Source organism: Natator depressus, chromosome 27 (assembly GCF_965152275.1).
Source record: "Natator depressus isolate rNatDep1 chromosome 27, rNatDep2.hap1, whole genome shotgun sequence".
Taxonomy (NCBI): Eukaryota; Metazoa; Chordata; order Testudines; family Cheloniidae; genus Natator; species Natator depressus.
In genome coordinates, this window is record NC_134260.1 from 7,938,576 (window position 1) to 7,963,747 (window position 25,172).

Sequence of the window (25,172 nt, forward strand, 5' to 3'; positions counted from 1 at the left end):
AGGTGATCATTAATTTTGTATTCCTTATTTTCTGGGTGCCCATCTTGATATTCTGGGGTCTGATTTGCAGGAGTCCTGAGCACTCCCAGCTGCAACTGAAGGTAGTAGGAGTTGTGCTTTGAACATATAAAGTGCTATGTAATGCAAAGTACTCTGGAAAAATTGTGTCCTAGGCCGCTCACATTGGATACACAAAATTAATGGAAATATGGGACCTTAATTTCTCAGTGCCTCAGTTTTCCCACATAAATTATAGTACTCTGCAGTGGTGGAAGAGGGAGGATAAGAGTACCTGAGAATCAAGAGGACTTGTGGTATCACTTCATAAGTGTGCCTGACTTAGGCTATAATTCTTTAACCTCTGTTCTGAATAGAATCAAATTAAATTAAAAAGAAAAGATCCATCGGGTATGAATACTGAGACTTGTAAAATGGAGTATGAGAAGCTTTGTTATAGGCAATAACCTGATCAGAAACTGTTTAAACCTGTGAAATTGAGCAGTGAAACTTCCTAAGGGTTTGAAATGGTGAATGTACTGAATTGGCTTGAAAGCAGGAATGGGAATGACGTTCTTGCTTTGTAACCTGAAAGACCTGTGCCTAAAATTCTACTTCCTAAAACTTGGCCGGAAAAAATATTAGCGCCTAAAATATGGAGGGCAAGGTGCATACCATGCTTGTCTGTTCTAGTTTTATAAACTACTTGCTCAGCTTAAATGTGAAATTTAATTTTTGCTGCCTCCCCTCATGGTCCTGAAAAATGTTCTTTCTACTCCTCCTATTCTGATGTGCTGAGCAGACCATGATAGGTGTAAGAGATTATTCTAGGCAGAAGACAGATATTTAGAAGCCAAAATTGAGTGTAGCTTACAGTAGAACATAAAATGCAACAGACACACACTCATCTGGATTTCTGTTCCTTCAGTATAATGCAGTCAGACCTGGTGTGACTCTCCGATGCCATGCAGGTAGCACTCAGCTGCACAATGAATCTCCTTATTTAACTTGGTCCATTCTTCTAAGGACAACTCAAATTTCCTGCTCCACTCTTTCATGCTTCTTTCTCCTCCATGACCTCCTATAAGCCCTTCTCCTTCCTCGCTTCCTACCATGTCATACCTATTTTCTCTTAAACAAAATAATGACAAGAGGAGATGAATAAATCTTTGTTTTAATCTGTTGCCTAAATTTTCTTTAATATTAAGAACAAAGTTGCATATGCACATCAAATAAATGGCTGTCTGGCTGTTGCTGCTTTCCATACTTCATGGTAACTTTTGGTTCTTCATAAGATGCAAAGTTTCCAGATTACTTTTGTCAGTCTGTCCTTTGCTCAAGTGGTTTACAATGAGGCAACAGCATCAGCCAACTTTGGGGGAAGGAAAGATTCCTTCTTGCTAAAGATTTTCTTTTAAAGTCCAAATTTTTTGAGTTGATAGCAAGTGAAGTCTTGACATCCTCTCTGTTGTAAATGACGTTCTCTCTGTTGTAAATGATCCTTCTAAAAACTGTCACTCCTAGTCCCCTTCTTTATTACAAATGTCTCTTTGGATCCTCTCTTTGTAGCCACAATTTTTGCAACGTGTAAATACTTTGTGACAGAAATGAAAATATAATTTAATTAAGGTCCTTTGAAACTGTACTAAAACAAATTTAAAAGTGGCTGTTGTGAGCTCAGTCTGACTTACTGAAGGGTGGATGTGTAATCCTTAACCAAAGAATTGTACTAGACCCAAATAGTACTACAAAGTCACATTTTTCAAAAGCACCCAAGTCCCATTGAATTGCTCACCTTGTTTTAAGATGCATCTAGATATGGATGGCAAAGTATTACTAATAAGTACTTTTGTGATGGAGTTATCTTCCTGGTCCTTGACTTAGTACGTTCAAGAAGCTGTTGCAATAATTCTGTTCCAGTAGAAATGATGGTTTCACTTTATTTCTGCAAGTACGTTTGTTAAGAAAGATAGTGAATCATTTGTTAGATGTGGGGGCCAAAATGGTTGGTGTTCATTCACTACAGTAGATAGGGGCAACCATGATTACTACAAGATCTTGGGATCCTGAAATCTCTTATGTTGCAGCTAGTAAAGGAAATACACTTGATTACTTTAATCTGTCCTTTTTTCCCCCCTCACAGAAGGAATCACATTATTTGTGCATCCTGTTGCCAGCAGTCCTATGGAGCTCAACCACTTGTACCAAAATATTAAATGATCAAAGGATAACAACTTTTGTTTTGTTTGTTTAGTACACTCGGAGGAAGCACTGTTTTTGCTGGCAACATGTTACTACCGCTCAGGAAAGGCATATAAAGCATACAGGCTCCTAAAGGGACATAGCTGTACCACCCCACAATGTAAATATCTGCTGGCAAAGTGTTGTGTCGACCTCAGCAAGTAAGTCATCAGTTTATATTGTATTGCAGTATTTTGGTAGTTTTTTAGGAAACTGTTACATAAACTGGTAATTCTTTCAGCTCTCAGGATTATCACAAGTGGAATTCATTTTGCTTTCAGATTTGGACCTAAAGAACAATAGCCCATATTGCAGAAACCGCTAAAAGGTATTGAGTTCTTTACAAAGGAGTTGTGAAACTGTAAAAAGTCACTTATGAAGCCAGTTTGGGACTGTGCTCTTCAGTGCGTCCACCTCAGTTTGTTGTAGCTCGTTTCTTAAACTGCTGCTAAAGTGAATCTAGAATTTAAAAAAAACCCAACCCTTAAAACAGTAAATCTGTCACCGTTCATCAAGTTGGTGCAGATGGAAGAAGATAGAACCTTGGGTTCACCCAAGCCTTATGCACCACTTAAGTCTTCAAAATAGACATTAAGTGGTGTATTGGCCTTGAGCTGGCTCTCTACAGATGAATGTAGCCCATTTAGAGTTAATTTTTATAATAAGATGAGTCTAGAGACTGGTAAGGCTACAGACTTTATTGGGGAGAAAGTAAATGCCTTCTATGTCCCCTTACCCATTCACATCTAGGCAGGCCTTTCAAACTACTGGGGGATCCAACATGTATGTGGGATACAACATATGACAAAGACCCAACGTGGGGGTGGCGGAGAAGAGATAACGTTCGTGCAGGGAACTTAAAATGCTGTGGATTCCTTCCTTTTAGAGTAAGCAACTGTATAATCTCAGACTCACGACTTTGCCTTTCTGATTAATTTTCAACAATAAAAATAAGAGGACACCAAATATGTGTGGAGCACAGGGAACTTTGACTGAAATAAGGGACCTCCCTCAAAATGAGGGGTAGTCAAAGTATGCTTCTAGTTGTTGATTCAGATCTGGTCCGGATCAATGATGATCCATATTTATCTGTTTGCTGTTCCAGTGGAATGAGTTTTATTCTTGCAATCAAGATCTTTCCTCTCCTCATCACAAAATCAGCATTGCAACTGGCACCCTGAATGGTAGTTTCAGCAGAGTGGCTACCAATCAAGTAGATTCTTGCTTATTGTCTATTCCCCTAGTTATCTTCTACCTGCTCTGTGAGCAGTGTCTCTTAGACTGAAAGTTTCTTTTCATATTTGAATTGGATTCCTCTTAAGACTAAAAAGTCAACTGTAAAGGGGAACGAGAATCCCTACAATAATGTGAAGAAAGCTGCCATGTCCTGCTTATAGGGTAGCATAGCAATCTGGGTTCGGTAGCATAGCAATCTGGGTTCAGTAGCAGGCAGGGCTGTTTTTTGAAAAACAACTTGTTGGAGGCTGTGACAGAAAATTAGAGCATGTTACAAGGGTAGAATATTAACATAGATTCCAGAGGGAGCTGTCCTCTGGAAGGTATGCCTCTGTAGGAAACTGGACTTGTGCTTAAACTTCATGTTTTTAACTTTGTTTTTTTTATATGTCCTGTCATGTAATGTGACTCTTAAAATACTGACCAAGCAATATGGCTGTTTAAAAATTAGACCTTCATCCCTTCACAAAAGAAAGCCAGACTTAACAGATGCAGCTCGTACTAGATCCTGCAGACCAAAGGAAAGAGTGACTTCCAGAATTGAGGGCCCTCCATAAAAATGCTCTGCCTTCTGTGCCCTCCCTGAGCTTGACCCTGGGGACTGGACAGACAGCAAGAGTATTTCAGCTGAACATAGTTACCACAATGGGTCCTAGGAAATAAGGCGGTCTTGGACAGAACAAATCCTAGAGGCTGTTTTTGTGGTGCATAGAAAATTCTCTACTTCTGCTAAATAACAGGCTATAAAGCACAAGCTTATCTTCCATTGTAGTGCAATCGGTAGGCTGAACTTGATACATTTGTTTCCTGGGTTCTATCATGCTATATGTTTTTCGAGGGACGAAGCTCATCTCTTGGGATCCCACCCACATTGTGTAACCAAGCTGCATGAAAGATGTTTTGTGGAGGGACCTGGGGAAAACTCTTGCCCATCAGCAATGGGCAAGTAAGTATGGGGGGAGGGAAATCAATGATGATTGCATTTTTGTTTTTGTTTAAGACTTTGACTTTGTTTGGTATAGTGCCACTTAAACACTTCTTGATGTGATACCTGCAGTAGTAAAGTGGAACATCTGATTGCCAAATGTTCTGTTGAAATAGAAATCAGTTTAATGCTCTTCTTGGAAGGGACCAATGTAAGCTGATTTGCTCTGTTTCTCCCCTGCCAGTCACAGCTGTATAAAGTTATATTCCGGTATAGCTTATTCCCATAAAGGAAGCGGAATAAGTATCTTAATAACGTAACTGCCTGTGCACTATGGTGAGTGTATTACTTAAACTGTACTGGTTTAGGTAAAGCAGTACAATCTTTGGTGTGCAGACCAGCTCAAAGGGATACTGTCAAGTCTGACCAGCCCCCTCTCAACCTGACGTGCAAAAAAAAAAAAAGTTGTGTCCCTTCCTTCCAATAAAATATTAGAGTTGTAGTGATGTTAAAACCCCTGTGTTTAGACTGCACAAACCAATCCATGGTAGATTGTACTGTTACGTGTATGTGCAATACACTGTGCCAGGCCTTTGACACCCACCCTCTCCCCCCGTGTCAGTTCTGTCCTTGTAAGTAAGCAAGACACCAAAATTCCAAGTCCACTGGACAGCCCCATGTTAAATCACAAGAATGGAGCTGCCAGAGACCATACAAGGTACATTGTAGCTGGGAGACCAAGCCAAATCCAGTTGTTTTCCTTGACACCCCTTTAAAGGTGCCTGACTTTCAGAGGGTAAGCGTTCTGCACTTAAACTGTTGCTGTCTCTATAAGGCAGAGGGTGCAATACTCTACATTTTGAGACTTGTTGTAAGGGAGGAGAGTGCCCAATTTGGAACTCATTAGTATTGACAACATATCTTGTTTTTGTTTACATCAGGATAGAAATATTGGACTACCACCAATGTTGTGAGCCTTATAACCGCTTAACGCCTCTTTTTGTTTTGGTTTTTTTTAATAAGGCTGGCAGAAGGGGAGCAGATCTTATCTGGTGGAGTGTTAAATAAACAGAAAAGCCATGATGACGTTGTAACAGAGTTTGGTGACTCAGCATGCTTCACCCTCTCATTACTGGGACATGTATACTGGTAAGGTTTCCTTTTTTTTTTTTGATGATGGTTATTGAGTAATGGATTTTGATTTGGCTGAGGCCGTTCTTAGCCATGAAAATATTTCTGGCACAGCCCCACAGGTCACAACTGCTCTCCGGTTAAATATCTCCAACAATCCGGCAATCTGATCCACATGGGCAGATACCTGTCGAGCCCCTTTGTGACAGCAAGTGTAAGTGCTCGCTCAGATTGCAGAATCAAGGCCCAAATGATGCTAATCTATGGAGGAAGTCTGATGCCTTCCTCCTGTGTCTTGCCAGTTGCGTGAAAATACACATTAGCGTTTCCTGGAAGGTGTGTGAGCTTATTTTATTTTGTTTTGGATTTTTTGTGGGTGGTGAAATTGGCAATCCAGGAACCTGGTTTTGAGTTTTTTGGTGTTCATTCTCCCCAAAATATGTGTCCTATTGGTTGGAGAAATATTAGCCTTCTTTGGAGAGAGTTTTTGGGCAGCCACCTGTTGATCAATATATCACTACTGCCCACCCTCCACAAGTACTTCTGTATTGAATTGCTGTCTTCTCTGGAGGCTCTCTTCCAAATCTTTCATCCAATTAACTTTTTAATGATTTTTTTCAGGAGAACTATGCATATTAAATTTGATTATACAATAATGCTTCGCTCTCCTGTAGTGTGCTTCATCCATAGACACAAAGGAGGATTCCAATAAATTTATTAAAATAAAAGAAATAGTAAAAAGAAAAACAAAAAACCCAAACCTTTGTACTTAGCAAGTCTTTACACAGTAGAAAGTCATTACAAATGTTAACTGGATGCTTGTTTCACAGAGGGCCATAAAACTACTGGCTACCTCACAGGTGCATTGGGAGGGTTAGTATTTGTAAAATGATTTGAGGGCCTCTGATGACAGGCATTAAAGAAGGGTAAAATATTCTAAATATAGTGTGATGGCTTGCCCTCCTTCAAGATGCCACCTGATGTACTGAGATACCAGTGAGCCCGCCTGGGCCCCCTTTAACCTGTCTTGCTGACCCAGGGTCTTAAGCCTCCTCTAGCACACACTCAAGCAGGGCCACACCCAGCTGCAGAAAGACACAGACACTGAGATTAGCTCTGGGAAGACCCAGTTTAAGGGACTTGCCCCAGCACCCAGGTGCCCACCTCCCTTGGAGTGCAGACCAAAAGATATATTGTCTTGCACTGTGTAGAAAAGTTTGTACAGCGCAAGCTCATAAAAGTTCGCCCTCTCCCTCAAAGTGAAGAGAGAGATGCACAACTTCTTCTCCCCCCCGCCCAGTTAGAACTTGCACAAACTGGGTTTAATAATAAACAAAACAAATTTATTAACTACAAAAGGCAGATTTTAAGTGATTATAAGGGATAGCAAACAAAACAAAGCAGATTACTAAGCAAATAAAACAAAACATGCAAACTAAGCTTGATTCATTAAAGAAATTGGGTACAAATAGTAATTTCTCACCCTAAATGTTGTTTCAGGCAGATTGCAAAGGTTCTTGAAAGCCAGCTGCACTGGCCTGCAGCTTGAAACTTCAGGTATTATTACTCACAGGCTAGACACCCTTCCAGCCTGGGCTCAACTCTTCTCCCCCCAGTTCAGTTCTTCTTTCCAATGTTTCCCAGTGTCTCTTCGGGTGGGGAGGCAGAGGAGAACCACAATGATGTCACTCCCCTGCCTTGTATAGCCTTTGTGTATGGTGGGAACCCTTTGTCTTCCAGCGGAAAAACACTGGCATTCCAAGGTGGGGTCCAGTGCCAGGTGACTCAGTCACGTGTGTCTGCAGGGTTGTAGCAGCCATTACTCCAGGCTGTTTGGAGCATCCACAGGAAGACTAAGCTCTTTCACAGTCCATTGTCTCTGTTGATGGGCCATCAGCCCTGTCTGACTTTTTCATTGTTGTACCTTAAGGGCTAGTTGTGGGTGTCACCCAAAGTAGCATATTTGAAATACAGATATATGGTCAATATTCCTAGCTTCAGATACAAAAATGATATATGCATACAAATTGGATAAACACATTCTGTAGATCACAACCTTTTCAATGATGCCTCACATGACCCCTCTTGCATAAAACATATCTTAGCTATGCCATATTCATATCATCGTAATATTTCTATGAAGACTATGGGGTGCAACGTCACGCATAGTGCAGATGTTTAAAAACAAAAATATATTTGTAAAATGCATTAAGCATATTTTGAATGCTCTTTGTTTTGGGGGGTGCAAGATCCTCTGCTACAATAGACTGTTGATTGCCCTACATACTTTGCCCTACATACCAAACATCTTATAATTTCTTAGCTTAATTATAGTTAATAGCATTGCTGCAGTGTGACTGAGCACACTTAAATGTTAAGTTCAGGCTTTGTTAGTATTGAACTTCTTCTCTTTTTGGTGTTTGCATTATTTGAAACTTAATATAACCTGGATTGTCAGCATGCTGCTTTCCCTAAGAGAACCAAAAAATCCAAATCCAAAACCCATATTCCTTTTAATATTCAAGCACAGCATCAATAGTTACCAAGAAAAGAAAGAAACCTCAAAATAAGTTACTTTTTATAGCCCCCCAAAAATTAAGAATTCTTATCCAGCACAAAGTTACACTGAACTGGACACCAATATACTGAATACAAATAATCATTGCGCAGCCTAAAATGGCTCAGAGGCTAGTAAACCGTCTTTATTTCTGTTTACCAAGAAGTGGAGAACACTCATTACAGCAGGATGCCGGTCTTCTACATGAGATCAAGTTGTACTTTCATCAACTCTTAAAGCCTGTGATGGTTTTTGAGAGTTCATTACGAATTAAAATGACTAAACTGAAAACTTTCTCTAAATATTTCAGATACAAAAATAATATTGAATTGCTTTTAAATTAACTGATTGTTTCTGTAGTCTGCAAAATGAGAATATAGCGGTAGCTCTAAAGAGGTTCTTGTTTCCTTCTCCCCTCACTTCTTTTTGAAAGTTATACTTAACATAAATGCTGTTTTAACTTTCCTTCAACTATTTGTTTTAATTCTCTTACAGCAAGACAGACCGGCTTGCCAAAGGATCCGAATGTTACCAAAAGAGCCTTAGTTTAAATCCTTTCCTCTGGTCCCCTTTTGAATCGCTATGTGAAATAGGTAGGTCTGCAGAACGCTTTCAGTGTGAAGAGATGTGCTTTTAAACAAAAATTGCCCTCTGGAGTTGGTATTTTCTCATGCAAATAATTGACTGAAAAGCTTCTTAAAATTTCTTTGATAGTGCCACAGGAGCAATCCACATGTAAATATGTTGTAGGGCTGTTTAATTTTGGAGCTGCTCTTCTCTTCCTGACTGTCTGGCTTTTGTGACTTCTGAAAACGAGCTTTTGTGGGGAGGCGGGGGAAGGGAGGAGAGAGAGAGGCCTATACATGCCACGGGTTGACCTGCTGGCCGGGAAGCAAAGCGGACCAAATATATCGTCCCTTGAAGAGGAAAGATTGTGCTACGGTTCTACCTCTAATAGCCTCTTTCCTGTCCTAAAAGCTCCGCAGAACTTAAAGGAGAAACTTGCCCATATCTAAGAGCGTACACTTTTTTTTTTTTTAACCATTCTTTTTAATTCAGATTATTCCAAGACACATTTTTGGGTTAATCTCCAGGTTTTGTTGTGGATCTCTGATCAACTCAGATTTTTATCTTCTAAGAGAATTTTGTAGGGACCAGCTGCTAGATGAGTCTCTCCAATTCTCTTTGAGATGAGTGAACAGTGACGTGTCAGTAAGCCTTCCTACATTCTTGTCTGGATCTCTAGGAACTTTGTGCCTAGGATAAGAACATAAGAACGGCCAGACTGGGTCAGACCAATGGTCAGTCTAGCCCAGTGTCCTGTCTTCCGACAGTGGCTATTGCCACTTGAGTCAGACAGATTGAACAGAACAGAGCAATTATCAAGTGATCCATCCATCCATCCCCTGTCCTCCAGTCCCGGCTTCTGGCAGTCAGAGACTTATGGACACCCAGAGCATTTGGTTGCATCCCTGACCATCTTGGCTAATAATCATTGATGGTCCTATCTTCCATGAATTTATCTAATTCTCCAGGGGATTAAATGAAATGGATAGAGGTGTAGAGTTATGTCTGAAATCCAAAATAACTTGAGGTCCCTAGTGTAGTGCTTTAAAAACAAACACACAAAAACTTGCTCACTTTTCTTAAGATACCTAGTGTCCCTTCTGTTTTGCTTTTACCCAAGCACCAAATATATTTGGTAATGAATAACACTGATTAAATCTTTCTTCACTCTTACAGGTGAGAAGCCAGACCCTGACCAAACATTTAAATTAACATCTTTGCAGAACTTCAGCAGTTGCCTGCCCAACACTTGCACAACATTGGTGTCTAATCACAACATATCCCACAGACAGCCTGAGACTGTCCTTATGGAAACTCCACAAGACACAATTGTAAGTTTCACCCAAACCTCTGACCTTCAAAACAGTTGCCCCAGTTTGAATGAATGACTTAAGAAATACTTGCAAGTGAATGTTATAAAAAATGTCTTCCATTTCAGGAATTGAACAGACTCAACCTGGAATCCTCCAATTCAAAATATTCCTCCTTGAACACAGATTCCTCTATGTCTTACATTGACTCGGCTGTAATTTCACCAGATGCTGTCCCTCTTGGATCAGGAACTGCCATATTGTCTAAACAGGCTCAAAATAAACCAAAAACTGGTCGGAGTTTACTGGGAGGACCAGCTGCTCTGAGCCCGTTGACACCAAGGTAAGACGAAGACTGGGAATTTAAAATCCTGCTTTGTGACCGTTGCATTGCCACTGTTCCTTGTGTCTTTGGGCGGGAACCATGTCTTTCTCTATATATTGTATGGCACCAAGCATATTGACAGTACTTGGTAAATAATGCTGCTGGGGCAAAAGCCAAACCACTTACAAAAAGTAGCCATTCGTGTTTTAATAGTGGTAGTTTTTCATCCAAAAAAATCAAACTTTTAGAACAAACTTCAGTAACTAAGGGTATGTCTACACTACCCGCCGGATCGGCAGGTAGTGATTGATGTATCGGGGATCGATTTATCGCATCTAGTGTAGACACGATAAATCGATCCCTGATTGCTCCGCCGTCAACTACTGTACTCCACTGCGGTGAGAGGCGGAAGCAGAGTTGACGGGGGAGCGGCAGCAGTCGACCCCACGCCGTGAGGACCCCACGAGATAAGTCGACCTAAGATACGTCGACTTCAGCTACGCTATTCTCGTAGCTGAAGTGGCGTATCTTAGGTCGATCCCCACCCCTAGTGTAGACCAGGCCTAATTAAATAAGCCACCGGTATTTTGTGACTTTAGAAAAATAGCATTTTGATTGTGTGTGTTGCTTAGTACAACTTCTACGATAGAAAAATCACAAATAAAAGGATTGTGAATTTTTTTCTACTTTGAAACCAACAGTTAATAGGAAAAGCTGCATTAGGGATTTGTAATGCCTTTTGATTTGGAGGACAGTACCCCCCTTATAGCTTCATATGTTCTGTCTCATGATCGTGACTCTGCCATTTTCTTCCTTTTGAAAAACATTATTAAATAGCATTGCAGCAAAGCCTGCAGTTGGCGCCCGCCAAGATCGGAACCCTCTTGTGCTAGCTACTGTATATGCATAAGAGAACTTCCTTGTCCCCAAAAACTTGCAATTTAAATAGACAAGACAGAGAAAGGGTAGTAAAAAGGAAATAAGATTATCCCTAATTTATAGATGGTAATGGAGGCATAGAGAGACTTGCACAAAGGTTTACAAAGGAAGTTAGAGGCACAGCTGGAAATGGAACGCAGATCTTCTGACTCCCTGTGCTGCAACAAGATCAAGCTTCCTCTGAAATGTTTTTAATATAATACTGCTTTTCAAGGATGCCCTGGTTCTGACATCTCCATTTCATTCTTTTCTCAGTTTTGGAATTTTGCCACTAGAAACCCCTAGCCCTGGAGATGGATCATATTTACAAAACTACACTAATTCATCTTCTGTAATTGATGTGCCATCTACAGGAGCACCTTCAAAGAAGGTATCTTGCGTTCAAGAATGTGTTTGCTGTTCTGTCTGAGCTTAAATACAAAGGAATGTAAAATTAAACTCTAGTGCAAGTATATAACCATTGCAGATTAGCTCAGTTGCTCTGATAAATTGGGTATTTTTTTCCCTTTGCAGACTTTTTTGCATTTGAAATTACACTTTCTCCCTCAGCCAACCAATTATAACATCCTTCTAATTCATGGAAATGTTTTCAGTGACTTCAGTGAGAATGAAAAATGTCTATATAAAAATGGATATATTAAATTAAAAAATTGCTTTTACTAAAATCACTTAAATTGTCAGTATTTGAATTTGGTGTGTTACCAAATACCTTTATTAAGGTCTGACGTTTTTCTTTTTCTCAATTACCAATTTGTGTCTTTCAGTTGATAACTAGAGCTGATCAGGAATTTTCCCACAAAACATTTTTGTCAGAAAATGCCAATTTATCTAAATCAAAACTCTTCACAGAAAAGGGTTGGTTTTGATTAACTTTTTCAGCTAACATAAAAATGTCCATACTGGGTCAGACCAGTGTCCGTCTAGCCCAGTATCCTGTCTCTGACAGTGGCCAGTGCCAGGTGCTTTACAGGGAATGAACAGAACAGGACATTTATTGAGTGGTTTACTACCTATTATCGTGTCCCAGCTTCTGGCAATCAGAGATTTAGGGACATCCAGATCATGGGATTGCATCCCTTACCATCTTGGCTAAAAGCAATTGATGGCCCTATCCTCCATGAGCTTATCTAATTCTTTTTTTGACCCCGTTATAGTTTTGGCCTTCACCATCCCGTGGCAATGAGTTCCACAGGTTGACTGTGCCTTGTTTGAAGTACTTCCTTATGTTTGTTTTTAAGCCTGCTGCCTATTAATTTCATTGGGTGACCCCTGCTTCTTGTGTTATGTGAAGGGGTAAATAACATTTCCTTATTCGCTTTCTCCACACCATTCATGATTTTATAGACCTCTGTTATATTCCCCCTTAGTTCTCTCTCTTTCTAGGATGAACAGTCCCAGTCTTTTTGATCTCTCCTCATATGGAAGCTGTTCCATACTACTAATCGTTTTGTGTTGCCCTCCTCTGTACCTTTTCTAATTCTAATCTATCTTTTTTGAGGCAAGCAGAATTTTGTGCAGTATTCAAGCTGCGGGCATACTGTGGGTTTATATAGAAAAGGTTTCAAAACAAATTCCGGTCTTCCAGTTCAAAATGACTTTTTCTTCTTCTTCTTCTTCAAAATTTAAGCTAATTATAATACCAAATAAATAATGATAAACATCAAAATGAAACACTTTGACCCTAACTGTAATCTTTTTCAGATTTTTGGCTCATGAAATTTTTTGAGATTTTGACTTTCCCATCCTAAATCAGGATGCAAAATTTATGATACCATGAAAATTTTTGCAGAATCAGAAAACTATTTCCTGCCCAGATCTACTGATAATGCTTTTGTTCGGGGTTCCTGTCTTTCTAATGGAGGCGAACCGTCATTACAAGACTCTACAGTGGGTTTGGATGAATTACTGGTGAATGTTGAGACCTTTTTTGTAATAATACAAAAATATTGTTAATGCTACAAAAAGGAATTTTAATAAACAAGATATAATTGTTTGTTAATTAAACAAAACAGGAACACCACTATCTGTTTTTAAAGCAAATTGAACATGGCCTTATATATTAACCAAATTGTAAAATATCAGCACTTTGCAGAGGACGGTTTGCGGTAACTATAGCTTGAGTGGCTATTTCGTATCAAGGTTAAGGCTATTATTTATTGGTGCAAATGAGGGCTGAGATCTTAAAAGCTTGTCCCACGTGATCTTAATTTTTTTACTTTGAGCCTTTTAAAAAATGTCAGTATTCCTTGTACCACGGTGCTGTGTGGCTGCAGTAGGTAGTAAGGACAAGCATCTTGCTTTAGCTTTACATAGCATGGTTGCAGGGTGCCTCATACTTCCTAGCCATCCCCATCCCTTTTGAGAACAAGAGCCTGCAAAGGGGACAGAGCTATAGTTCTGCTCTCTCACATAGGCTATCTAGCAGAGCTGGCCAGGGACAAGGGAGCAGTAATATGTGCCGTAAAATGGATCTTGTAATCACCTACAGCAAGGGAGGAGCATGGGAACAATTCTGACTCTGAGGTGATTGTAGCTTTGTGTTGTCCTCTGTGCAGGGCTGAGCTTAAACGCTCAATCAAGTTCTCCATGTGTTCACTTTTATATCGTCTTTTATTATATTACTTTTTAGGGGTTGCTTTAAATAGAATTTTTTAAAAAAGTGTAACAGGAAGCATGTGAATTGAAATTACCACACATAAGGAAGCATGAGAATGGCAGTTCTCAGCTTGGTTCATGAATCAGCCCAGAATACTTGCTGATGGTCCACAGAGAGCTGGCTGGTAGCATGGTGCTAACTATTGTTTCTCTTTTAAACATTTTTCCCTGTAAGCATTTGCTTTAGTTGCCATAGAGATGTTATAGGAATCATGAATGGGAGGCAGGTTGTCCAAGATGATTCTCTAAGATATGGTCTACAATGTAGAAAGTTTAAGAACCCTTGTGTTAGAGACAATCTAATGACTTAACCCACTTGCTAAGGGCACCTTTTCTTTCTTGAGAATATAGAATTTGTATCTGCATCTGATCTGCAAACATGGTCTGCGGATATCTGCATATTTGCAGGGCTCTAGACATATATTTTTAGTAAATTATACATATTTTATGGCATTCTTGGTGCAATTGTTAATAGCTGCTCTTTTCAAAGACATTTATAAAGGAATGTATTTTAAAGATGCTGAAAGGAGGTCTCAAATAAGGTATCCAATTCCTCCAGGTAAAACTTGCTTTATCAGTCAGTGGTCTGGGCAAATTCAGTGTTGGTGCTTTGCTTGCTGTGTTTTATTTCCATTAGTCAGTCAAAATTCGAGAGTCCTTGAACTGGAAACCTGACCTACAAGTCCATCTACCAGCTAGATCATCTCCCACTAACTCAGCAGTCACTCTGCTGAATCACTTGTTTATGGATTTGTCACTTTTAAATGGTGTAGCTACCAAGTCTCCCTTTACGGCCTCCTGATGTCTCTCCACTTTGTTCAAAACACTGGACTCACACTTTCACCAATATGTACAAACACAGTTGCATTACCTTTTACCTGAAAAACCTCCACTGGCATTTCATCACTGCTAAATCACACTCTTCTTCAGTGTCCTGCATCGGTTATGCTCTGTTTTGCATTATGCTCTTCCCCCAACTAACTCACTTGCTCATTCTGCCCTGAGTTTTACATTCCCATCTCCGCTCTGTTGGAGCGGGACCTTCTGCTGTGTGCTACCGCAGTTCTCTGGAAACCTGCTTGCCTCACTGATTCCCATCCTTATCTATCTCAAAACCAATTTCTAGGCTTCTAACCAGCTTTCCACAACAGAATTGAAAGGCAACCATCATTGTATTTGGGTATGTCTATGTATGTGTATTCTCCCAAATGCCATTTTCCATTTTGTTGTTGTTGCTGTGTTTAGAGGTTTATGAATGTAACATCTCTTTAAATACTTTTTTTCAATGCTTATTGGCTGTTCAGGTGTGGTTTTAAGTAAAGGTGTTAGTGCTGTAATTTTTAAATACAGGAGTTAAGATTTTTTTTCTTTGTAGTAAATGATCTGGGTTCACTATATCTTTCTAGTGAAACAACTTTTATACATCTCGAGCCATGTGGTAGGTTAAAATATTAAGGAGATAAAGCCCTATTAGTTGACTAGTTTCCCCTTGCTTTTGCTATATAATATTTCATCAGTCCATTGGTGTATTTCATTAATCCATGTGGACACACTGCTTTTGAGTTGCATTTAATGTTGCTATTTAAACAAACCGTTGATAAGCATACTTCTAACAAACGGCTTAGCATTCTGGTGCATGTTCTATAAAATCTAAATATTGCTTACCAGTTTCATTTCTGCTCCTCAAATTACCCTTAACTATTTGCGAACTCAGTAGCTGTGACTGCGTGCCTTGTAGCAGGAGTTTCCTAAGGAACATGTAAATAAATAAATGAAACATTAGGATGGATCCAAGTACATCCTGCCTGAAGGGACAAGCACACTTGCTGGGTGCGCAGTGTGTCATCCAGTATTGAACTAGTTAAAGGGGAAGGGTAGGACAGATCCTTTATTAATAAAATCATCAAAAATTAATATAGCCAATGCTGTTTCAGGCAGCAAGCAACTTTGGAAATGTGTGATAATGTGGGAATTATTTTTCCATTTATAATGGCTTCAGTGGATCTGAAAGGCTTATTTTGGGTAGAATTAGTGATGTACCTCTTAAATATGCTTTTGTTTCCCATTGTAACTTAAAAAAAAAAAAAAAAAGTAAATGCTCAGTCCCTTAGATCTAGAAAAAGTATGAACAAAGGCCACTCTGAATGCACAGTTATGCTAAGTTAATGAGACAAGTTTATCATATTGCCGGTACCAATTTCTGGTTAATCGAGGTGAACATCATAACTGCCCCAAATGCATATGCAGTAAATGTGCAAAATCTTACTGGCAAACAGTATGCTATGTGAATTGAAATACTAATTCTGTACTAAACATAGTGATAAACAAGCACTTAAGGTTATTGGAAGCTGTTTGCGCAGTGCCTAACGCAATGAGATTCCGATGCTGATTGGGGCCTTTGAGTGCTACTAATATAAAGTAATTACTGAAAGATGAAATTTCCCTTTCCTGGTTTGTTTACTTTGTGCGTTTGACAGCACTTCAAGCAGTCTGTCTTAATCCAGTGGGGAAGACTTTATAAATAAATAAAATACATATTTTCACTTTGCATGTCCTGTCCCGATTCCTGGGGCTTCTTCCTGCCAGCAGATGGAGACTGGACATCTTTTTGGTGATATCACCCCTGTATATAAAGGGCTTGCTGTCTTGCTGAGCTCAGTTGTCTCTCTCCAGCAGGTGGGAAGAGCAGTTTCTTTGCTGGCTGATTCTCTAATGTTGAATATTCACTCTTGTTTAATAAAAGAATTCTGCTGGTCCTTCCCCTCCACTCACTGTAATTATTAAATAGATATAAATTAGTTGTTTTCTGACATGATGTAGTCAGTGCATTTAGTGACATAATAACAAACCTGTAGAAATTTTGTGTTATGCAGTCTGTCACCAGAATAAGCCAAGCGGGAACAAAGTCTGTCTTCTCACAGAGTGGAAATAGCCGGGAAGTCACTCCAGTCCTTGTTGCACAAACACAGAGTTCTGGCCCACAGACAAGGTATTAAAAAATTACATAGCTCAGTAGCCTCTTTTACACCTGGTTTTGCTTCTTGTGTCCTTATGACATAAGCACAAAGTGAATCTGGCCTATGGTATGAAGCATCATTCGTGTTTGGATGAAGAAAGAGAGAATGTGAAGTGGATCTTATTTAAACAAAATCTTAGGATAGTAACCAGTATTTTTGCTAAACTAGTAGATTTCTGCAATTGTTCAACTAGTTCCTGGTGGAATGGCCTAATTGCAATTCAGAATGAAGATCCTGACATGGCAATTCTCTCTACAAGGGGGATTTTTAATTGCATTTTGCACTGTACCTCAGAGTTCTCGTGGCAAGAGTACCTCACTTACACAGAGGCCAAACTATGCCTTATGCTATTTGAGAGAATGATTTCAACTTTCTAACTTTAGTTGTAGATTTCTCAATATTTATTTCAGTAATAAATGTTGATAAACAACTTGTTTAAAATGCATCACTTTAACAGTTCAGAAAACTGCCCAATGTAAAATGTGTATTCTCTTCCTTGTGTGCATATGCTTAACTTGCATCTGCATTAAGCAGAATGTGCCCCAAATGGCTATTCAGTCTTGACTCACATGAGCATGAAGTTAAGAAAACAAGCCCTTCATACCAAAATTATGTGGCAGAAGGGTCCCCAGACTGATGTATGGTAAGAGATAGCCAGCTAATTTATTCTTGGCTACCAGTTTAGGTTTCCCCTTTCTTAGATCCAAAACTTTCAGCTCTCATTGCATCTGTAGGACTTACTTCTATCTAGGAGAGGATAGCTTGATTTTACTTAGCATAGAAACTTACTGGGTAAAGAAATACCACATAAACTGCTGCAGTGATCACAAACGGAGGGGAGGGAGTGATTAAAATCAAAATTTGGGTTATATAGCAGCACATAAATCTGCCCCAGGGAGATGGAGGCACCTTCACCCCAGTGTACAAGGCATCTGCTAATTTAATATATATTTTTTATTTTTTTTTAAGCATTTTACTTCTAATAAGCTGTTTGTTTATAGTACAACACCTCAGGTATTGAGCCCAACCATTGCTGCTCCACCTAATGCACTGCCTCGAAGAAGTTCTCGCCTATTTACTAGTGATAGCTCTACAACAAAGGTAACGTAGGATGTATACCCTAAATAATTTATCCATTTTCTTATCTTTCTGCTTATAACTAATAACCTGATTATTCAGCCACTCAATACAAAGCTCCCACTGAGTAATGTGTGGAGCAGCTGAAGAATTGGCCTTATAATGTGTAGACTTTGTGAAATACATTTGGCTGCACAACATGAACTTTATAGTACATGATTTGAATTTTTCAGTTAGCATGCATATCCGTGTGATGCTTTCAAAAGTCTAACACCTAAGTGTTTGTATCAAGTGAACACTCATCCTGGAGTGTTGCTGGGCTCAAATTAGTGACTGACAAACTTTATAAGTCATCTACAGCAGTGGTTCTCAAAGCCGGTCCACCGCTTGTTCAGGGAAAGCCCCTGGTGGGCCGGGCTGGTTTGTTTACCTGCCACGTCCACAGGTTTGGCCAATCGCAGCTCCCACTGGCCGTGGTTCACCGCTCCAGGCCAATGGTGGCCGCAGAAAGCGGCGCGGGCCGAGGGACGTGTTGGCTTCCCTTCCCGCAGCCCCCATCGGTCTGGAGCTGCGAACCACGGCCAGTAGGAGCCATGATCAGCCGAACCTTTGGACGCGGCAGGTAAACAAACCGGCCCGCCCCGCCAGGGGCTTTCCCTGAATAAGCAGCGGACCGGCTTTGAGAACCACCGCTCTACAGAACATATTTCAGGTGGGTTAAATTTCAGTCTGGGATTGCAAAAATTCAGTTATGATGCTGTGTGTTCCTCCTCAAAGTGAGAGAATTCACCAAAGTAATTACGCAGCTCAACAGCTTCTGCGGTGTGTGGTAACGCTTCTGCAGCAGCAAGAAACTAACCAGAAACCAGTGTTCCTAGCTGGTTTCATACTGCTCCCAGCACCTTTGTTCTCACACAACAGCACTTTTCCCAATCTGGTAGCTTATCTGCAGGGAAAGAGGTAGAGGTTTAGATAGAGGTCCTACTAGTAGTTGATGATATAAAATCACCATAATAGTCAATGGTGCTGAGAGCTTTAGTTGGGAATTGAAATGTATAGGAAAAGTGAAGTACCAAAATGTTAAGTGAATCAAAGGCAGTATCTTGTGACCTGTTAGTAGTATATCCTTGGGGATGACCTTTCCCTCTTCCGATAATCTCTGAGCCACTAAACTGGGAAGCCGAATCAGGGTGAGGGGACCTTGCAGTGAAACCAAGAAGAAAATAAAGCTAATGCTTTTCTTTTTCTTTTTCTTTTCTTTATATTTCTTGCATCCTTATTTTTGCTGAACCTTTGCTTTCAATAGTAAGTTCCAGAGTGAGAGAGAATACTTGAATATCCCTTCTTCCCCTCCCCTGGCCTCCCACGCACAGCCTTTGAAAAAATAGGGATGGCCTTCTTTCCTGATTGATGAAAATGAAATTAGATCTCTGGATGAGAGGTGCAATATCATCAATACACTTGGTAAAGAGACTCTGTATAGTCCAGATACATATATTTGATAAATGACTTGGGTTGGAAGTCTTTTTGGTCAAAGTCAGTTTACTGCTTTCATTCAAGCTACTTTATAAAGATGCAGTGTAAAACCAAACCAATAACCTTATTGCAACATTATGGCTGAAGTTAATGTATATATTTCATGACTATGTTTAAGACCTTGTATCATTGTTAACTTGGTTATTTTGTGTATGTGTACATCTGTTAGACACCATTACTTTAGTAAAACAGAAAACAAGCATGTCTGTAGTCTTTGATTTGGAATCCATCTGCCTGTAGATAAACCGTGGTTTGAGACTTTCTTTTTCCATATAGGAGAACAGTAAAAAGTTGAAAATGAAGTTCCCACCTAAAATTCCAAATAGAAAGACAAAAAGTAAAACAAATAAGGGAGGAATAACTCAGACAAACATAAACGATAGTCTGGAAATCACCAAACTGGACTCGTCCATCATTTCAGAAGGGAAAATCTCCACTGTTGCACCACAGATCCAGGCTTTCACACTACAGAAAGCAGCAGCAGGTTTGTCTGAAAGCTCTCAGAATGTAATAGAGCCAAATGTTTTCCAATTGTATTTTAAGGTTTAATGGAAACTACTGGTCACTGTAAAGTGTGTTCATTCTCTTCATTGTAGTGCCTTTTAGCCTCTGAGTAACTAAAACTGTCATTTCATAAATATGTAACCATCAAATTTCATTTAAATTAAAAATATTAAATTATACTATTGATAACAAGTGGATAAGCTTAATTGCAAGCAATAGTCCAGAGAAATACAAAGTTACTGTAGTATCAACCTTTTAAAATCTTTTTTTTTTTTTTTTAAATCTCTTTAATTTTAACTATTATGAGGCAGATCTTCAAGTACATTGTGGCTACTTTATGCCATTCAGGACCAACACAAAGCAGCCAAGATGTATTGGCTAGTTTCCATCAGTTTCTCACCTCTACATTCCCCTGCCCACCCTGTCAAATAGATCTTGTGCAACAAGTAGCTTTTAAAAAACCAAACATTTAAATGGTCACTTTTGCTGTTCTTGTTTATGACTTCCTGGAAGAGGGTGGGCCCAGCAGAGGGTCACTGGCTTTTCTAAAGGGAGCTCTGCTTCAGTCACATTGAGACCAGGAGGTGACAGCCACTTTGGAAAAAAAGCAGTTTTTCGTGGAATTCTCTGATCAAAACTTTAAATTTCTCCATTTTCAACAGCATCTGGATAACAGTTATGAAGAAAATGGCAAAATATGGCTATTAATCCCTTTAAAAAATTCTTCAAAATGTATTCAGTGCATGAGACTCAACAAGCTTTAACGATAAGGGAGACTTAGACACTCAAGTCCATGTTATAAAAATCATTTAGTACAAAAAAATGATCAGATCTAGGGTGCCAAATTTCTTAAAGGACCCATTTTTAATTCTTAACTTAAAACTAGTTAACTGATTTCCTTGTATATTATCAGAAAATTCATTTTGTGCTCAGAGTAAGTGCTGTAGTTTTAGGGAGGATATACCATATTCTTCATACATAAAGCACAGGTTCAACCACTTTAAGTGTAAAACTCAGCTCATCCTTAACTATGCAACCACTTTGTAGGTAGGTGTATCCTACTTTTGGCTTGAAAGGAGATGGCAGATGTTGTTGCCTAGATTTCACTGCAGGAGCTGGTGTGCAAAACCAGGAGGAGTATATAATTCTGTGCTTGGAGTCCCTCATGGTTCTCATAAGAACAGGGACCTTAGAAGGGTGTCTGCCATAATGCATAGTTTCAGAGAACAGCAGTTCCAGGCAAGTAATTCTTTAGTTCTTGTCTCTTTTATTTATTGTATTTTTCTCCTAGAAGGATTGATGAGCCTTCTTCGTGACATGGGGAAAGGTTATTTAGCCTTGTGTTCGTACAACTGTAAAGAAGCGATAAACATATTAAGCCATTTACCTTCTCACCACTACAACACTGGCTGGGTACTGTGCCAAATTGGGAGAGCTTACTTTGAGCTTGCAGAATATATGCAGGTAGGCATAGAGTGGATACATCTTTTATTTTAAATTTTGTATAGCTTTGCACAGATTTTGCTGGCTTCCTGTAAAACCCGAGGAGAGTCTACAGTTGGGATAGCATAGCTGTGTAAGCCTCAGGTTTGAAATACCTACCCTCAAGCAGTTTCAGATTAATCTGGATCACTTCAGCCCTTCCACTTTGAGGTGGTGAAATTGAGTTCTATGCTATTTATTGTGTTGTGGGTCGGTCTTATGAGTTGTGACAAACCAGCATTCTTTCTAGTCAGCATAGACACTGAAGATCCTATGACACTTTTTTTTGGGTTTGCTCCAGTGTCTTTGGCCAAAATCTCCCCATCTCACCACAGTTGTGTCCCTGCCACTCGTTGACCGTTGCCCTCCAACCTGGAGGTGACAGTATTTCAGCTGTGCTGCATCTGTAGTTTGTGAAGCCCAAAGGAGTCCTTTCCAATGAAAGGTGCACGTACATATATGTAAAATATGTACAATATAAGTTATTACCATAAGATTCTTTAAGTTATGATGGTAACTGACCTCTTGAAAGTTTGTTTTTCCAAACGTGTGGAAACGGCAAATCTGTTAGAATTCTATTGTGGATGGTCTCCATTCTCTGAAACTGCAGTTGTAATTTTTAAACAGCTACAATAAATCCTGTTGATTCCCTCATGTGATAGACATTTACATGTAATAGGCATGTAACTTAGCACTTCAGTTAATTGAGTTCTTGTTTCAAAAGCCCAATATCCCTTTTCATTTCCAATTTCCTAATCCTTACCTGTTAATGGATTTATAAGAGGTGAATGCAGTAGATTTCTGAAGTTAAGTTTTTGTTTTATAAACTATGCACTATGTAAGATGTCGTTTTAAAGAAAAACAGGTTTCAGAGTAGCAGCCGTGTTAGTCTGTATTCGCAAAAAGAAAAGGAGGACTTGTGGCACCTTAGAGACTAACACATTTATTTGAGCATACGCTTTCGTGAGCTACAGCTCACTTCATCGGAGCTGTAGCTCACAAAAGCTTATGCGCAAATAAATGTGTTAGTCTCTAAGGTGCCACAAGTACTCCTTTTCTTTTAAAGAAAAACAGTTGCTCCTGGACCTTGTTTGCATCCTGATCATGTCCACACACTTGGAATGTACAGACACTTAATATTTCATGAAAGACCGTGCTATGGATCCCAGCAGTTTCGTAAAGCTTTTTCTTTCCTAATTTTTGCCCTTGTTGCTGATCTGAGTACTATTATCTGAAATCTGTGAAAGGAACTTGAGTTGGCCATAGTAACATAAAATCAAGAATGAATTTTTGAGTAGAGAGGCTGTATTTCCTTTGAACACTTTTTTTATAGAAAAAAGTAGCCCCATATGGTACCTTACTTCCTAGTGAACCAACCTCACTACTTCTGGCATGGACACACTCTTATGCATTGTAGGGAACCTTTCTCAGGCTGTTCTCTTTCATTTACTTAGTAAACGAACACCTGCAACAGCAAAGGTGGGTTGAGGCTGGAAAGGCCTTCAGCCATTAAGATGCTCCGGTATCCATAAAAATGTAGTCTTTGAAGTGTGCTGTGTTTGGATGGCTAGGTAATGTGGTTAAGACCATCCACCTATGCAATATAAATCTTTGATCATAGAAATTCATGATGTCTTGATCTCATTTTACCAATGTTACTCCTTTATCTTCTCTTCATGCACTAGGATGGAAAGAGTATCGTAATCTGAGTCAGACTGTTATGGGGGCTATTACAGATTTCTGCTTGTCTCAAGTAAACATACTATGTTTCTTCTTTCATTGGGATAAGAAGCTAGAAATGCCACAAGATTTGAAGCTCTGCATGTTGGTTTTTGTGTTTATAGGTGGTGGTAGACTAAGCATCCCCATTACTTTTATATATCTCTGAAACTTCCTACTATTCCTCTTAGTGCTCTTCTCGAGGATTTCATTCAAATTCTTTTGTTTTTAGGCTGAGAGGATATTCTCTGAAGTAAGAAGGATTGAAAACTACAGAGTTGAAGGCATGGAGATTTACTCTACAACGCTATGGCATCTTCAGAAGGATGTTGCACTTTCAGTCCTATCAAAAGATTTAACAGACATGGATAAAAATTCACCAGAGGTATAAGATAGTGTGGTGCTGTATGTTGCTGCCTACAGTTACTTTCTTATCAAGGTTAAAGATGATTAATGAGTAAGAACAAAGTCAGTAAACTCTAGTCTAATTCGGGTATATTTGTGTAACAGAACTGTCTCATATAAAGGCTACTGGATTACCTGGTGGATCGAGGATGATGCCTGTAACCATTGTAAAAAAGGCATGTCCGCCTGCATGGAACAGGCTGAAATCCGTTAACCCATCAGTTATGACTTTCATTTGCATAGCGCCTTTCATCCAGAAAGATTCCCCTATCATTTATTCACCCTGATGCATGGGAGGGAGTGCTCTCTATTAGGTAGAAAAGAGGTATCCAGGATTGCAGGGATTTTGTTGCCTGCTCTGCTACTATTTTAATGTCTTTCTGTAACACCCTTTTTCCTGCAATAATATTTAATTAACTGACCACCTAAAATTTGCTGTATATCCTCTAAACATGTAACGCATTACAATCTTAAATTTGTCGATGAATCAAACAATAGGCTGTCAATAGAGGGGGCAGTTGTGACTGTATGGACACATGGTAGTGTAAGGCTGTTACGTGCAAAATGTCCTGCACATTTTAATGAGACCTGTAACCTATAAACATGCACACTTTATGTATTATTCATGTTCTTTTATTTGAATTTATAATTTTTTGTTCTTTACATTTATTAGAGTTCAGAAAAGGTAAGAACCTTTTCATGTGTTCTTTTAGTGTGTTAGAAGACTGGGGAGAAAGGTGGAAGGTTATGGAGGGTAGCAGGACAGGAGAGGTGCACAGGAGAGGCCTGGGAAGAAGAAAGGAGGAAAACAAGAACAGAAAACATGTTCGTTGCCAGCAAGCAATTCTTCAAGTGGAGAATAGTAAATGTCAAGTAAAATGTCCATTCACGGCAGCTAAAGGAGTCTGGAGATCAAAGAGAAATACAGCCTCCAATAATAGGAGGTGGTGATGTTGCTGCTGGGGACTCTTAAGCTCTGATCCCTCAAGTCGTGATGCAGGCTGCTGTATGGGATGGGGAGTGGGGGTTCCTACTAGAATTTGGTGTCCCTGGGTGGGTTTCCCATTGCTCTGCTGGAGAGAGTGAAGGGGTGCTGAATCTTGACTGTAGCTGCCTCCAGCCCGCTGCTGTTGCTAGTGCTAGAGCTGAAGAGCTGACTGCTTATACGCTCCATACTGTGTAATCCTTGTAGTATTTAACTGCTGCTGACTTGCTGTGTCTCCCTGGGCTCTTGACCTCTGTATCCCCGTTTTCACTATGTATAAAATGCATCCAATCCTCTCTACCTCCAAGGAATGAGACTTAACTAATATTCTTATAAAAGTGCTTTGAAATCCATGGAAATCCATGGATGAAAGCTGTTATATACATGTATGCATAATGCTCTAGATAAACCATTATGGGTTTCATCCTAGCAGTGGCTGGCATGTCTCATTGCTGGGATGAAGCATGCCAATACTCTAAAAACACAGCTCAATAGAAGAACATCAGTTTAAATCAATTATTTATCACCCTCATGTTGTAAAAAGGGGATTTGATAGTGACTTTG

At 39.5% G+C, this 25,172-nt stretch overlaps 1 protein-coding gene across 4 annotated transcripts in view; it reads left to right on the forward strand.

The window, feature by feature from the left end:
* CDC27 (cell division cycle 27) overlaps positions 1-25,172 on the forward strand; it is a 59,113-nt gene that overhangs the window by 13,221 nt on the left and 20,720 nt on the right. The window contains exons 3-13 of one of the 4 annotated variants that reach the window (XM_074940607.1): positions 2,252-2,399; positions 5,423-5,548; positions 8,583-8,680; positions 9,831-9,985; positions 10,093-10,307; positions 11,484-11,598; positions 16,739-16,872; positions 17,902-18,001; positions 19,790-19,997; positions 21,312-21,481; positions 23,451-23,603. In XM_074940607.1, the coding sequence (XP_074796708.1) occupies positions 2,252-2,399; positions 5,423-5,548; positions 8,583-8,680; positions 9,831-9,985; positions 10,093-10,307; positions 11,484-11,598; positions 16,739-16,872; positions 17,902-18,001; positions 19,790-19,997; positions 21,312-21,481; positions 23,451-23,603 (1,622 nt within the window). Of the gene's footprint in view, positions 1-2,251; positions 2,400-5,422; positions 5,549-8,582; positions 8,681-9,830; positions 9,986-10,092; positions 10,308-11,483; positions 11,599-16,738; positions 16,873-17,901; positions 18,002-19,789; positions 19,998-21,308; positions 21,482-23,450; positions 23,604-25,172 lie in introns of all 4 variants that reach the window. The other 3 variants (XM_074940606.1, XM_074940608.1, XM_074940609.1) reach the window with 3 other exon arrangements.